The sequence below is a fragment of the Oncorhynchus gorbuscha genome, linkage group LG05 (assembly GCF_021184085.1).
Source record: "Oncorhynchus gorbuscha isolate QuinsamMale2020 ecotype Even-year linkage group LG05, OgorEven_v1.0, whole genome shotgun sequence".
In the NCBI taxonomy this organism is placed as follows: Eukaryota; Metazoa; Chordata; class Actinopteri; order Salmoniformes; family Salmonidae; genus Oncorhynchus; species Oncorhynchus gorbuscha.
This window is the reverse complement of record NC_060177.1, coordinates 78569891-78586617: the sequence shown is the minus strand read 5'-3', so window position 1 is coordinate 78586617 and position 16727 is coordinate 78569891. Positions and strand designations below refer to the sequence as shown.

The 16727-nt window shown below is 45.6% G+C and overlaps 1 protein-coding gene across 1 annotated transcript; it reads right to left on the bottom strand.

Moving 5' to 3' along the window:
* Positions 1-8548: 8548 nt before the first annotated feature.
* Positions 8549-13499, bottom strand: LOC124034937 (phosphoglucomutase-like protein 5; the record flags this gene model as incomplete). The annotated part of the gene is made up of 2 exons (XM_046348331.1): positions 8549-9669; positions 13356-13499. Coding segments are annotated over 2 exons (234 nt in total), but the record flags the coding sequence as incomplete, so codon positions are not given.
* Between the last annotated feature and the right edge of the window lie 3228 nt (positions 13500-16727).

Sequence of the window (16727 nt, the reverse complement as noted above, 5' to 3'; positions counted from 1 at the left end):
TCGCTCATTCAAACCCTCTGCAACACACACAGCCTCTAGTCGGCTCATTCAAACCCTCTGCAACACACGCAGTCTCTAGTCGGCTCATTCAAACCCTCTGCAACACACGCAGCCTCTAGTCGGCTCATTCAAACCCTCTGCAACACACGCAGCCTCTAGTCGGCTCATTCAAACCCTCTGCAACACACGCAGCCTCTAGTCGGCTCATTCAAACCCTCTGCAACACACGCAGCCTCTAGTCGGCTCATTCAAACCCTCTGCAACACACGCAGCCTCTAGTCGGCTCATTCAAACCCTCTGCTCTCCACTGCAACACACCCAGCCTCTAGTCGGCTCATTCAAACCCTCTGCTTTCCAATGCAACACACCCAGCCTCTAGTCGGCTCATTCAAACCCTCTGCTCTCCACTGCAACACACCCAGCCTCTAGTCGGCTCATTCAAACCCTCTGCTTTCCAATGCAACACACCCAGCCTCTAGTCGGCTCATTCAAACCCTCTGCTCTCCACTGCAACACACCCAGCCTCTAGTCAGCTCATTCAAACCCTCTGCTCTCCATTGCAACACACGCAGACTCTAGTCGACTCATTCAAACCTTCTGCTCTCCATTGCAACACACGCAGCCTCTAGTCGGCTCATTCAAACCTTCTGCTCTCCATTGCAACTTATTCCAACATTGTCGTTGTTATTGTTGTAATGAGACTCCTTCAGTCATCCTCAGGGCACTTGGTAACATAAAGGTTGTTGAACACACTGTTGTGAACACATATACACATCTGGGGTTTTGGTTGGTCTAATTCCTGAGCTCAAAGCGTAATGGCTGCTGTTTACTGGCCACCAGTGTCTTTTAAACCTGCTAAGTTAGCTAAGTTAGGTAGTGTCCAGAGTTCATGAAAGGGAATCAGCCTTTTACAATCTTACGTCTGTCTGTATCCGAAAGGAAACAATGTCATGCACTCACATTTAACGACTGCAATAAAAGCTATTATGCAATCAAAGTTTAGTCTTTTTTTCTGAGGCTGTATGGCACACACACACACTCAAGATATTCACCACAATAACTTCACAATTGACCTTGTCACAAACAAGGAGCATTTGAACAGGGCATGAGGAAGCCAATACACTAACCATATAAAGATGTAGCCTGAGGTAGATAACTACTGATGTTGGTTATGACAGTCTTGTACAGAGCAGGAATCCAGAATGGTTACAGAGCAGGAATCCAGAATGGTTACAGAGAAGGAATCCAGAATTTGTAAGTCGCTCTGGATAAGAGCGTCTGCTAAATGACTTAAATGTAAATGTAAATGTTACAGAGAAGGAATCCAGAATGGTTACAGAGCAGGAATCCAGAATGGTTACAGAGCAGGAATCCAGAATGGTTACAGAGCAGGAAACCAGAATGGTTACAGAGTAGGAATCCAGAATGGTTACAGAGAAGGAATCCAGAATGGTTACAGAGAAGGAATCCAGAATGGTTACAGAGAAGGAATCCAGAATGGTTACAGAGCAGGAATCCAGAATGGTTACAGAGAAGGAATCCAGAATGGTTACAGAGTAGGAATCGAGAATGGATACAGAGAAGGAATCCAGAATGGTTACAGAGTAGGAATCCAGAATGGATTGGAGCGAGTGGTCGCATCTGCACTTCGCTCCCGCGGGTAGTATAACTTTTTCATTATATTTCATTATATCACAACGGTTTGATTTGTCTAATCTTAGCAATTTCTTCTCAGCTAGCTACATAGCCGTCTTTGTATCAAAGATAATTGCGTAATTATCGTATTTCTCCGTCCTAACGTAGTCTTCACTAGCCAGCTAGCTAACGTCCACTGATTAGCTGCACTGGAGAAACTATTACACTCAACTGAACGACTTGATTAGTGTAGTGTTAGCTAGCTACATAGCTGTCTTTGCTGTCTTCGTATCATCGTATCCAAGATAATTGTGTTGTTTAGGTTTAGAGTGTGTAGTCTTAGAGTGATTATCTTAATTTACCGAGGTTAGCTAGCCAGCTATTTGTCGTCCTTAACGTAGGTGACTCTGCTAGCTAGCCAACGCTAGCCAACGTCTTCTGTATAGAACTCAACTACCCGGTCGCATTCACAGGTAGTATCACATTTTCACTTCATTTCATTACAGTACAACGGTTTGATTTGTTTGATCGTAGCTAGCTACTTAGCTAGCTACATAGCCGTCTTTGTATCAAAGATAATTGTGTAGTCTAGAGCGATTTTCTAGGTTCGCTAGCCAGCTATTGTCGTTCTTTTAACGCAACGTAACGTAAACAACACTGCTAGCTAGCCAGCTAGCCCCCGAATAGCAACACTGCAGAAACTATTACACTCAACGGAACGACTTGATTAGTGTAGTGTCAACAACGCACCCACTGCCAGCTGGCCTACTTCAGCAGTACTGTATCATTTTAATCATTTTAGTCAATAAGATTCTTGCTACGTAGCTTAACTTTCTGAACATTCGAGACGTGTAGTCCACTTGTCATTCCAATCTCCTTTGCATTAGCGTAGCCTCTTCTGTAGCCTGTCAACTATGTGTCTGTTTATCCCTGTTCTCTCCTCTCTGCACAGACCATACAAACGCTCCTCACCGCGTGGCCGCGGCCACCCTACTCTGGTGGTCCCAGCGCGCACGACCCACGTGGAGTTCCAGGTCTCCGGTAGCCTCTGGAACTGCCAATCTGCGGTCAACAAGGCAGAGTTCATCTCAGCCTATGCCTCCCTCCAGTCCCTCGACTTCTTGGCACTGACGGAAACATGGATCACCACAGACAACACTGCTACTCCTACTGCTCTCTCTTCGTCCGCCCACGTGTTCTCGCACACCCCGAGAGCGTCTGGTCAGCGGGGTGGTGGCACCGGGATCCTCATCTCTCCCAAGTGGTCATTCTCTCTTTCTCCCCTTACCCATCTGTCTATCGCCTCCTTTGAATTCCATGCTGTCACAGTTACTAGCCCTTTCAAGCTTAACATCCTTATCATTTATCGCCCTCCAGGTTCCCTCGGAGAGTTCATCAATGAGCTTGATGCCTTGATAAGCTCCTTTCCTGAGGACGGCTCACCTCTCACAGTTCTGGGCGACTTTAACCTCCCCACGTCTACCTTTGACTCTTTCCTCTCTGCCTCCTTCTTTCCACTCCTCTCCTCTTTTGACCTCACCCTCTCACTTTCCCCCCTACTCACAAGGCAGGCAATACGCTCGACCTCATCTTTACTAGATGCTGTTCTTCCACTAACCTCATTGCAACTCCCCTCCAAGTCTCCGACCACTGCCTTGTATCCTTTTCCCTCTCGCTCTCATCCAACACCTCCCACACTGCCCCTACTCGGATGGTATCGCGCCGTCCCAACCTTCGCTCTCTCTCCCCCGCTACTCTCTCCTCTTCCATCCTATCATCTCTTCCCTCCGCTCAAACCTTCTCCCACCTATCTCCTGATTCTGCCTCCTCAACCCTCCTCTCCTCCCTCTCTGCATCCCTTGACTCTCTATGTCCCCTATCCTCCAGGCCGGCTCGGTCCTCCCCTCCCGCTCCGTGGCTCGATGACTCATTGCAAGCTCACAGAACAGGGCTCCGGGCAGCCGAGCGGAAATGGAGGAAAACTCGCCTCCCTGCGGACCTGGCATCTTTTCACTCCCTCCTCTCTACATTTTCCTCCTCTGTCTCTGCTGCTAAAGCCACTTTCTACCACGCTAAATTCCAAGCATCTGCCTCTAACCCTAGGAAGCTCTTTGCCACCTTCTCCTCCCTCCTGAATCCCTCCTCCCCCTCCCCCCCTCCTCCCTCTCTGCAGATGACTTCGTCAACCATTTTGAAAAGAAGGTCGACGACATCCGATCCTCGTTTGCTAAGTCAAACGACACCGCTGGTTCTGCTCACACTGCCCTACCCTGTGCTCTGACCTCTTTCTCCCCTCTCTCTCCAGATGAAATCTCGCGTGTTGTGACGGCCGGCCGCCCAACAACCTGCCCGCTTGACCCTATCCCCTCCTCTCTTCTCCAGACCATTTCCGGAGACCTTCTCCCTTACCTCACCTCGCTCATCAACTCATCCCTGACCGCTGGCTACGTCCCTTCCGTCTTCAAGAGAGCGAGAGTTGCACCCCTTCTGAAAAAAACCTACACTCGATCCCTCCGATGTCAACAATTACAGACCAGTATCCCTTCTTTCTTTTCTCTCCAAAACTCTTGAACGTGCCGTCCTTGGCCAGCTCTCCCGCTATCTCTCTCTGAATGACCTTCTTGATCCAAATCAGTCAGGTTTCAAGACTAGTCATTCAACTGAGACTGCTCTCCTCTGTATCACGGAGGCGCTCCGCACTGCTAAAGCTAACTCTCTCTCTTCTGCTCTCATCCTTCTAGATCTATCGGCTGCCTTCGATACTGTGAACCATCAGATCCTCCTCTCCACCCTCTCCGAGTTGGGCATCTCCAGCGCGGCCCACGCTTGGATTGCGTCCTACCTGACAGGTCGCTCCTACCAGGTGGCGTGGCGAGAATCTGTCTCCTCACCACGCGCTCTCACCACTGGTGTCCCCAGGGCTCTGTTCTTGGCCCTCTCCTATTCTCGCTATACACCAAGTCACTTGGCTCTGTCATAACCTCACATGGTCTCTCTTATCATTGCTATGCAGACGACACACAATTAATCTTCTCCTTTCCCCCTTCTGATGACCAGGTGGCGAATCGCATCTCTGCATGTCTGGCAGACATATCAGTGTGGATGACGGATCACCACCTCAAGCTGAACCTCGGCAAGACGGAGCTGCTCTTCCTCCCGGGAAGGACTGCCCGTTCCATGATCTCGCCATCACGGTTGACAACTCCATTGTGTCCTCCTCCCAGAGCGCCAAGAACCTTGGCGTGATCCTGACAACACCCTGTCGTTCTCAACCAACATCAAGGCGGTGGCCCGTTCCTGTAGGTTCATGCTCTACAACATCCGCAGAGTACGACCCTGCCTCACACAGGAAGCGGCGCAGGTCCTAATCCAGGCACTTGTCATCTCCCGTCTGGATTACTGCAACTCGCTGTTGGCTGGGCTCCCTGCCTGTGCCATTAAACTCCTTCAACTCATCCAGAACGCCGCAGCCCGTCTGGTGTTCAACCTTCCCAAGTTCTCTCACGTCACCCCGCTCCTCCGTTCTCTCCACTGGCTTCCAGTTGAAGCTCGCATCCGCTACAAGACCATGGTGCTTGCCTACGGAGCTGTGAGGGGAACGGCACCTCAGTACCTCCAGGCTCTGATCAGGCCCTACACCCAAACAAGGGCACTGCGTTCATCCACCTCTGGCCTGCTCGCCTCCCTACCACTGAGGAAGTACAGCTCCCGCTCAGCCCAGTCAAAACTGTTCGCTGCCCTGGCCCCCCAATGGTGGAACAAACTCCCTCACGACGCCAGGACAGCGGAGTCAATCACCACCTTCCGGAGACACCTGAAACCCCACCTCTTTAAGGAATACCTAGGATAGGATAAGTAATCCCTCTCACCCCCCCTTAAGTTTTAGATGCACTATTGTTAAGTGACTGTCCCACTGGATGTCATAAGGTGAATGCACCAATTTGTAAGTCGCTCTGGATAAGAGCGTCTGCTAAATGACTTAAATGTAATGTTAAATGAGTAGGAATCGAGAATGGATACAGAGAAGGAATCCAGAATGAATACAGAGTAGGAATCGAGAATGGATACAGAGTAGGAATCGAGAATGGATACAGAGAAGGAATCCAGAATGGTTACAGAGTAGGAATCGAGAATGGATACAGAGAGGGAATCCAGAATGGTTACAGAGAAGGAATCCAGAATCGATACAGAGCAGGAATCCAGAATGGATACAGAGAAGGAATCCAGAATGGTTACAGAGAAGGAATCCAGAATGGATACAGAGTAGGAATCCAGAATGGATACAGAGAAGGAATCCAGAATGGTTACAGAGAAGGAATCCAGAATGGATACAGAGAAGGAATACAGAATGGTTACAGAATCCAGAATTGATACAGAGCAGGAATCCAGAATGGTTACACAACAAGAATCCAGAATGGTTACAGAGCAGGAATCCAGAATGGTTACAGAGAAGGAATCCAGAATTTGTAAGTCGCTCTGGATAAGAGCGTCTGCTAAATGACTTAAATGTAAATGTAAATGTTACAGAGAAGGAATCCAGAATGGTTACAGAGCAGGAATCCAGAATGGTTACAGAGCAGGAATCCAGAATGGTTACAGAGCAGGAAACCAGAATGGTTACAGAGTAGGAATCCAGAATGGTTACAGAGAAGGAATCCAGAATGGTTACAGAGAAGGAATCCAGAATGGTTACAGAGCAGGAATCCAGAATGGTTACAGAGAAGGAATCCAGAATGGTTACAGAGTAGGAATCGAGAATGGATACAGAGAAGGAATCCAGAATGGTTACAGAGTAGGAATCCAGAATGGATACAGAGTAGGAATCAAGAATGGATACAGAGAAGGAATCCAGAATGAATACAGAGTAGGAATCGAGAATGGATACAGAGTAGGAATCGAGAATGGATACAGAGAAGGAATCCAGAATGGTTACAGAGTAGGAATCGAGAATGGATACAGAGAGGGAATCCAGAATGGTTACAGAGAAGGAATCCAGAATCGATACAGAGCAGGAATCCAGAATGGATACAGAGAAGGAATCCAGAATGGTTACAGAGAAGGAATCCAGAATGGATACAGAGTAGGAATCCAGAATGGATACAGAGAAGGAATCCAGAATGGTTACAGAGAAGGAATCCAGAATGGATACAGAGTAGGAATCGAGAATGGATACAGAGAAGGAATCCAGAATGGATACAGAGAAGGAATACAGAATGGTTACAGAATCCAGAATTGATACAGAGCAGGAATCCAGAATGGTTACACAACAAGAATCCAGAATGGTTACAGAGCAGGAATCCAGAATGGATACAGAGCAGGAATCCAGAATGGATACAGAGCAGGAATCCAGAATGGTTACAGAGCAGGAATACAGAATAGATATAGAGCAGGAATCCAGACTGGATACAGAGCAGGAATCCATAATGGTTACACAACAATAATCCAGAATGGTTACAGAGCAGGAATCCAGAATGGTTACAGAGCAGGAATCCAGAATGGTTACAGAGAAGGAATCCAGAATGGTTACAGAGCAGGAATCCAGACTGGATACAGAGAAGGAATCCAGAATGGTTACAGAGAAGGAATCCAGAATGGTTACAGAGAAGGAATCCAGAATGGTTACAGAGCAGGAATCCAGACTGGATACAGAGAAGGAATCCAGAATGGTTACAGAGCAGGAATCCAGAATGGATACAGAGAAGGAATCCAGAATGGTTACAGAGCAGGAATTTAGAATGGTTACAGACCAGGAATCCAGAATGGTTACAGACCAGGAATCCAGAATGGTTACAGAGCAGGAATCCAGAATGGATACAGAGCAGGAAACCAGAATGGTTACAGAGCAGGAATCCAGAATGGTTACAGAACAGGAATGTAGTTATTGACATCAGCCTTGTTATAATGTAGTTATTGACATCAGCCTTGTTATAATGTAGTTATTGACATCAGCCTTGTTCTAATGTAGTTATTGACATCAGCCTTGTTCTAATGTAGTTATTGCCATCAGCCTTGTTCTACTGTAGTTATTGACATCAGCCTTGTTCTAATGCAGTTATTGACATCAGCCTTGTTCTAATGCAGTTATTGACATCAGCCTTGTTCTCATGCAGTTATTGACATCAGCCTTGTTCTAATGCAGTTATTGACATCAGCCTTGTTCTAATGCAGTTATTGACATCAGCCTTGTTCTAATGCAGTTAATTGACATCAGCCTTGTTCTAATGCAGTTATTGACATCAGCCTTGTTCTAATGCAGTTAATTGACATCAGCCTTGTTCTAATGCAGTTATTGACATCAGCCTTGTTCTGTTCAATGTTCTCTACCTATATAGCACTCTAAATACCTAGATTCATGTTACATTATTCAGACCAATGAGAATTAGCACCTTTAAAGCCAATTATTTAAGAATACTATTTTTGCAGATAAAACATAATTTGAAGGTCACACAGTTGTAAATACAGCTGGTCTGTGTCAGGAGAACACATGTCATAATCTGAATAAATTAAACCTGAATAAATACGTCTGAAAGTGATACAGGTGGGTGGATATTTCTCTGGACACAAGTCAGGATACACACAATACACATGTATTACACAATTCCATATGACAGTTGGAATACACATGAACAGTCCTAAGCCCACTAAAGATGAAGGAAAAGAACCATATTGTAGCCACAAGCCAGTCTGTCTTTGGACAACCCTTTTCACACTATCCTGTCTACCTGAACCATACTGTGATGGCTCAGATACTTTCTCTTCACAACCTTTCCAGCATCAAGGTTCCAGCGACTAAGCGGCTGCATAACACCGTACAGTTCGGCTCAGCAGGATGAGAAGGATCCTAAAAGGAGGTGAATAACACTACCTACTAATATTCCCAGCAACAGAAGGGACTAAGTAAAAAGACATTACACACAAAAGATACACATTTATTTGGATAAAAAACAAAAACAAATGAAATACATCTATGGCAAAAACAGGCCGTCTAATGAAGAGCAGAACAACTAAAAGTGGTGGTAGCCCCATTGGAACAAGAAGTTGTTAACAGATACCACCTCGACTAACTTGTAGCCCAGCACATTAACTCTGTACCGGTACCCCTGGTTATAGCCTCGATATTGTTATTTTATTGTGTTACTTAAATATATATATATATTTATTGAACTGCATTGTTGGTTAAGGGCTTGTAAAGTAAGCATTTCACTGTAAGGTCTACATCTGTTGTATTCGGGGCATGTATGGTGTATGAAAAATGGACTTCTCCCTCAGTCTGTCAACTTTATAATGATTACACACACACACACACACACACACACACACACACACACACACACACACACACACACACACACACACACACACACACACACACACACACACACACACACACACACACACACACACACACACACACACACACACACACACACACACACACACACACACATCCAGAAAATACAACTTTCATAACAGAAGCCTTATATGAACAAATGTTATTTATCAACAGCTGAAAGAAACAGTTTGCTTCTTTTCTTTGTAGACTACATAATATCTTACATTTTGAGAGAGAGAGAGAGAGAGAGAGAGAGAGATAGAGAGAGAGAGAGAGAGAGAGAGAGAGAGAGAGAGAGAGAGAGAGAGAGAGAGAGAGAGAGAGAGAGAGAGAGAGAGAGAGAGAGAGAGAATACATGTAGCTCTTGCTTACTATTGGCCCCAGGTGTGGCAACAAGCAGGACGGTGTGGCCTTAGGGACTTGGCCATAGATGTTTGTGTGTGTTTGTGGGGGGAACACTCAGGTGGTGTGTGTGTGTGTGTGTGTGTGTGTGTGTGTGTGTGTGTGTGTGTGTGTGTGTGTGTGTGTGTGTGTGTGTGTGTGTGTGTGTGTGTGTGTGTGTGTGTGTGTGTGTGTGTGTGTGTGTGTGTGTGTGTGCAGTGGAGCAGAGCTCAGGTGATGACGGTGGGGCCGCGGTGTCCTGTCCTCTCGTGGATGTCAGAGATCTTCAGGGCGATGGCGATGAGGGGACCCAGCACCGCCTGGGACACAGAACAGACACTGCTTTAATCACACACTTCACACAATGCACACATACTGGCGATGAGGGGACCCAGCACCGCCTGGGACACAGAATACACACTGCTTTATCCACACTTCACAAAATACACACATACTGACGATGAGGGGACCCAGCACCGCCTGGGACACAGAATACACACTGCTTTATACACACTTCACACAATACACACATACTGACGATGAGGGAACCAGCACCGCCTGGGACACAGAACACACACTGCTTTATACAGATTTCACACAATACACACATACTGGCGATGAGGGGAACCAGCACCGCCTGGGACACAGAATACACACTGCTTTATACACACTTCACACAATACACACATACTGGCGATGAGGGGAACCAGCACCGCCTGGGACACAGAACACACACTGCTTTATACAGATTTCACACAATACACACATACTGGCGATGAGGGGAACCAGCACCGCCTGGGACACAGAACACACACTGCTTTATACAGATTTCACACAATACACACATACTGGCGATGAGGGGAACCAGCACCGCCTGGGACACAGAATACACACTGCTTTATACACACTTCACACAATACACACATACTGGCGATGAGGGGAACCAGCACCGCCTGGGACACAGAACACACACTGCTTTATACACACTTCACACGATAAACACATTACTGACAAAGCTTCAGGCTTTCTTTTCTAATGTGGGATGACTGTAGAGACTCTGAAAGGATGCACATGTTCAAATAAGTGTTGATACAGTGTGTGAGTTGTACTGTTATACAAGCAACAGAGTAACACCGCACACTCCAGATGCAATGACATTTTTAAACTTGTAGTGTATTTGAGGTTCAAAAAGGTTTCTGAAGTTTGCCATTCCCACTTTGAAATCACAACAAACATAAATTATAATCCACATAATAACTCACATTTCCTGTTGCTGCAGGATTATTTTTCTGCAATAGCAAACTGACTCAATTGAAGATCCTACATCGGTAACCATCCTAGAAGCCACTATAAACTAATACAGAAAGTAACCAAGGAAACAACAAGCGTCATGAATCAAGACCAATCAACAGTTTACTACCAAGTCCCTTCTCTTCACTTTGGACTCTCTGTCCGATGTCTTGGCCAGAAAGGACCTCTGCAAAGAATTGAATCCATTATCAGTGTGTTGCAAAGCCAGTCAACTCCAGGCTAACTTTATACTGTCCAGCCGCACCTTAGAATCCACTGACAGTTCAACAGTCTCTGATTCAGAGGGGCTGGGTTAAATGCGGAAGACACATTTCAGTTGAGAACATTCAATTGGACAACTGACTAGGTACCTCCCTTCCCTTTCCCTTTCTCTATTGTGTTGGCGCAACTCACAACCTGAAGTTACCTGTTAAGTGAGGTAACCATGGTAACCACAGAGCTAAGCCACAGCTTGCGTCATGACTACAGATCCAATGGTATAGTGGTTTCCTGGCTCAGTTCAAAGCGGTTTGTGAGAGAATGTTTACATGGAACTGATCAATCTAATCAAGGCCAGCAGTGTTTCATCATAACAGATCACTGATAACTAAGCCTTGGCATCAAAACAGCACACACCTCTATACTGACGAATACTGTGAACCACAATATGATACTGACTAATACTGTGGCATGGTTAAAGTACACTACAGGTCAAACACAATATGATACTGACTAATACTGTGGCATGGTTAAAGTACACTACCGGTCAAACACAATATGATACTGATTAATACTGTGGCATGGTTAAAGTACACTACCAGTCAAACACAATATGATACTGACTAATACTGTGGCATGGTTAAAGTATACTACCAGTCAAACACAATATGATACTGATTAATACTGTGGCATGGTTAAAGTACACTACCAGTCAAACACAATATGATACTGATTAATACTGTGGCATGGTTAAAGTATACTACCAGTCAAACACAATATGATACTGACTAATACTGTGGCATGGTTAAAGTACACTACCAGTCAAACACAATATGATACTGATTAATACTGTGGCATGGTTAAAGTACACTACCGGTCAAACACAATATGATACTGATTAATACTGTGGCATGGTTAGAGTACACTACAGGTCAAACACAATATGATACTGACTAATACTGTGGCATGGTTAAAGTATACTACTGGTCAAACACAATATGATACTGATTAATACTGTGGCATGGTTAAAGTACACTACCGGTCAAACACAATATGATACTGATTAATACTGTGGCATGGTTAGAGTACACTACAGGTCAAACACAATATGATACTGACTAATACTGTGGCATGGTTAAAGTACACTACCAGTCAAACACAATATGATACTGATTAATACTGTGGCATGGTTAAAGTACACTACCGGTCAAACACAATATGATACTGATTAATACTGTGGCATGGTTAGAGTACACTACAGGTCAAACACAATATGATACTGACTAATACTGTGGCATGGTTAAAGTACACTACAGGTCAAACACAATATGATACTGACTAATACTGTGGCATGGTTAAAGTACACTACAGGTCAAACACAATATGATACTGACTAATACTGTGGCATGGTTAAAGTACACTACAGGTCAAACACAATATGATACTGACTAATACTGTGGCATGGTTAAAGTACACTACAGGTCAAACACAATATGATACTGATTAATACTGTGGCATGGTTAAAGTACACTACAGGTCAAACACAATATGATACTGATTAATACTGTGGCATGGTTAAAGTACACTACAGGTCAAACACAATATGATACTGACTAATACTGTGGCATGGTTAAAGTACACTACCAGTCAAACACAATATGATACTGACTAATACTGTGGCATGGTTAAAGTACACTACCAGTCAAACACAATATGATACTGACTAATACTGTGGCATGGTTAAAGTACACTACCAGTCAAACACAATATGATACTGACTAATACTGTGGCATGGTTAAAGTACACTACCAGTCAAACACAATATGATACTGACTAATACTGTGGCATGGTTAAAGTACACTACCAGTCAAACACAATATGATACTGACTAATACTGTGGCATGGTTAAAGTACACTACCAGTCAAACACAATATGATACTGACTAATACTGTGGCATGGTTAAAGTACACTACCAGTCAAACACAATATGATACTGACTAATACTGTGGCATGGTTAAAGTACACTACCAGTCAAACACAATATGACCACACCAACAGCAATAGAAGACACTCACTCCAAAGTCTACCGAGCAGCTAAAACTACTACCACATGTCATGTCACCATGTCACATGTTGTTCAGACACCCAGATGGAGGTGGGTTGTGTAATAGGATAATATTGCATGCAACCACTGTGAACCAAACCCTACTGTTGACAATGTCCTTGTGGTTGAATAATATATCAAATGGATCAATGAAAATTATAATGTTGAGTTGATCCTCTCCTTAGTTATGGGTCTGAAAGTTCATACAAGGAAACAATGATCACACACACACACACACACACACACACACACACACACACACACACACACACACACACACACACACACACACACACACACACACACACACACACACACACACACACACACACACACACACACACACACAGTGTAGTAGTACCTATCAGAATGGATTCCAGTGTACTCCTTACCTGAGTTTCTCTGTTATGTCTCTCAGGGTCTCTCTCAAAGCTCTCTGCGTAGATCCGGACTGTGGCCCCGGCCCCTCCCCCACTCCCACTCAGACGGAAGACCAGACGGGACTCATCTGTGAAGACAATCCGCAGACCCTGTATGCAGACAGAACAGAGACATTGAGACAGATATGCAGACAGAACAGAGACAGTGAGACAGATATGCAGGCAGACCAGAGACCGTGAGACAGGTACACAGACAGACAAGAGACAGTGAGACAGGTATAGAGACAGACCAGAGGCAGTGAGACAGGCATGCAGACAGACCAAAGACCGTGAGACAGGTACACAGACAGACCAGAGACAGTGAGACAGGTATGCAGTAAGACCAAAGACAGTGAGACAGGTATGATAACAGACCAGAGACAATTTGTAAGTCGCTCTGGATAAGAGCGTCTGCTAAATGACTTAAATGTAAATGTAAATGAGACAGGTATGCAGACAGACCAGAGGCAGTGAGAAAAACTGACTAGAGGCATTGAGACAGGTATGCAGACAGATCAGAGGCAGTGAGACAGGTAGACAGAAATACTAGCGGCAGTAATACAGGTACACAGACAGACCCAAGACCGTGAGACAGGTACACAGACAGACCCAAGACCGTGAGACAGGTACACAGACAGATCAGAGACAGTGAGACAGGTATGCAGACAGACCAAAGACCGTGAGACAGGTACACAGACAGATCAGAGACAGTGAGACAGGTATGCAGACAGACCAGAGACAGTGAGACAGGTGTGCAGACAGACCAGAGGCAGTGAGACAGGTAGAAAGACAGACCAGAGGCAGTGAGACAGGTAGAAAGACAGACCAGAGGCAGTGAGACAGGTAGAAAGACAGACCAGAGACAGTGAGACCGGTAGAAAGACAGACCAGAGGCAGTGAGACAGGTAGAAAGACAGACCAGAGGAAGTGAGACAGGTAGAAAGACAGACCAGAGACAGTGAGACAGGGTGAAAGACAGACCATAGGAAGTGAGACAGGTAGAAAGACAGACCAGAGGAAGTGAGACAGGTAGAAAGACAGACCAGAGGAAGTGAGACAGGTAGAAAGACAGACCAGAGGAAGTGAGACAGGTAGAAAGACAGACGTGAGACAGGTAGAAAGACAGACCAGAGGAAGTGAGACAGGTAGAAAGACAGACCAGAGGAAGTGAGACAGATAGAAAGACAGACCAGAGGAAGGCAGACAGGTAGAAAGACAGACCTGAGGCAGTGAGACAGGTAGAAAGACAGACCAGAGGAAGTGAGACAGATAGAAAGACAGACCAGAGGAAGTGAGACAGGTAGAAAGACAGACCTGAGGCAGTGAGACAGGTAGAAAGACAGACCAGAGGCAGTGAGACAGGTAGAAAGACAGACCAGAGGCAGTGAGACAGGTAAAAAGACAGACCAGAGACAGTGAGACCGGTAGAAAGACAGACCAGAGGCAGTGAGACAGGTACACAGACAGACCAGAGACAGTGAGACAGGTACACAGACAGACCAGAAACAGTGAGACAGGTACACAGACAGACCAGAGACAGTGAGACAGGTACAGAGACAGACCAGAGGCAGTGAGACAGGCATGCAGACAGACCAAAGACCGTGAGACAGGTACACAGACAGACCAGAGACAGTGAGACAGGTATGCAGACAGACCAGAGACAGTGAGACAGGTATGCAGACAGACCAGAGGCAGTGAGAAAAACTGACTAGAGGCATTGAGACAGGTATGCAGACAGACCAGAGGCAGTGAGAAAAACTGACTAGAGGCATTGAGACAGGTATGCAGACAGATCAGAGGCAGTGAGACAGGTAGACAGAAATACTAGCGGCAGTAATACAGGTACACAGACAGACCAAAGACCGTGAGACAGGTACACAGACAGACCAAAGACCGTGAGACAGGTACACAGACAGACCTAAGACTGTGAGACAGGTACACGGATGACCAAAGACCGTGAGACAGGTACACAGACAGATCAGAGACAGTGAGACAGGTATGCAGACAGACCAAAGACAGTGAGACAGGTATGCAGTAAGACCAGAGGCAGTGAGAAAAAACTGACTAGAGGCATTGAGACAGGTATGGAGCCAGACCAGAGGCAGTGAGGAAAAACTGACTAGAGGCATTGAGACAGGTATGCAGACAGACCAGAGGCAAGAAAACTGACTAGAGGCATTGAGACAGGTATGCAGACAGACTGAGGCAGTGAGACAGGTAGACAGAAATACTAGTGGCAGTAATACAGGTACACAGACAGACCAAAGACCGTGAGACAGGTACACAGGACAGACCAAAGACCGTGAGACAGGTACACAGACAGATCAGAGACAGTGAGACAGGTATGCAGACAGACCAAAGACCGTGAGACAGAGGAGTCAGTGTTGTTAATGCAGTATCAACTGACGTCCCCTAGATGCCGCTGCTGTCATATGCATGTGTGTGTGTGTGTGTGTGTGTGTGTGTGTGTGTGTGTGTGTGTGTGTGTGTGTGTGTGTGTGTGTGTGTGTGTGTGTGTGTGTGTGTGTGTGTGCATTTAATATACAGTACATCCCTGTAAGTCTATATGTAGGTTTTGAGTCAGAGAGAGGGGGGGTCAATGTGTGTAGTCTTTCTCTGTGGGAACAATTCAGTAGCAGGCTACAGAGGCAACCCTGGCATAGCTCTGTAAAGCCTCTCTCAACTTGTCATCACAGCCAGTCTGTCTGTCTGTGTGTGTGTGTGTGTGTGTGTGTGTGTGTGTGTGTGTGTGTGTGTGTGTGTGTGTGTGTGTGTGTGTGTGTGTGTGTGTGTGTGTGTGTGTGTGTGTGTGTGTGTGTGTGTGTGTGTGCATGCAATCAAACAATCCAAACTTAAACTATTGAATTGATGGTATTATATTTCAGATCATTTTGATTTCAATCCCCTAATGACATTTCTTTTGACTATTGAAATGTCAGTTCTGGCTGCCCTGCATGTTGCAGTGTATGGGCTCGACTGTCCCCGTTTCACACACTAAACCCAAAGGAAACACTCAAGCAAACAAGCAGAAACCATTCACAGAAGAACAATGACCTTCAATCATGCCTGGTCCTGGGGAAATTCAGCTCATCAAGGGCTTGATGATTCGTTGACTAGTTGAATCTGGTTTGTTATGGCTGGGCTAGTACAAAAGCCTGCACAGCCTGTCTTTGGATGGCTGGAAAAGAGATGCCACCCAACGCACCATCTGCTAATGCCAGAATAAAAATCTACAATATCCCCTAGTTTTAATGGATGGTATTTATCCAGTACCTTTCCTTTTGCTTCGACGTAGATTTGCATTCTGTGAGAAGGGTGAATAACTCACCTCCCACCATTGTGTGT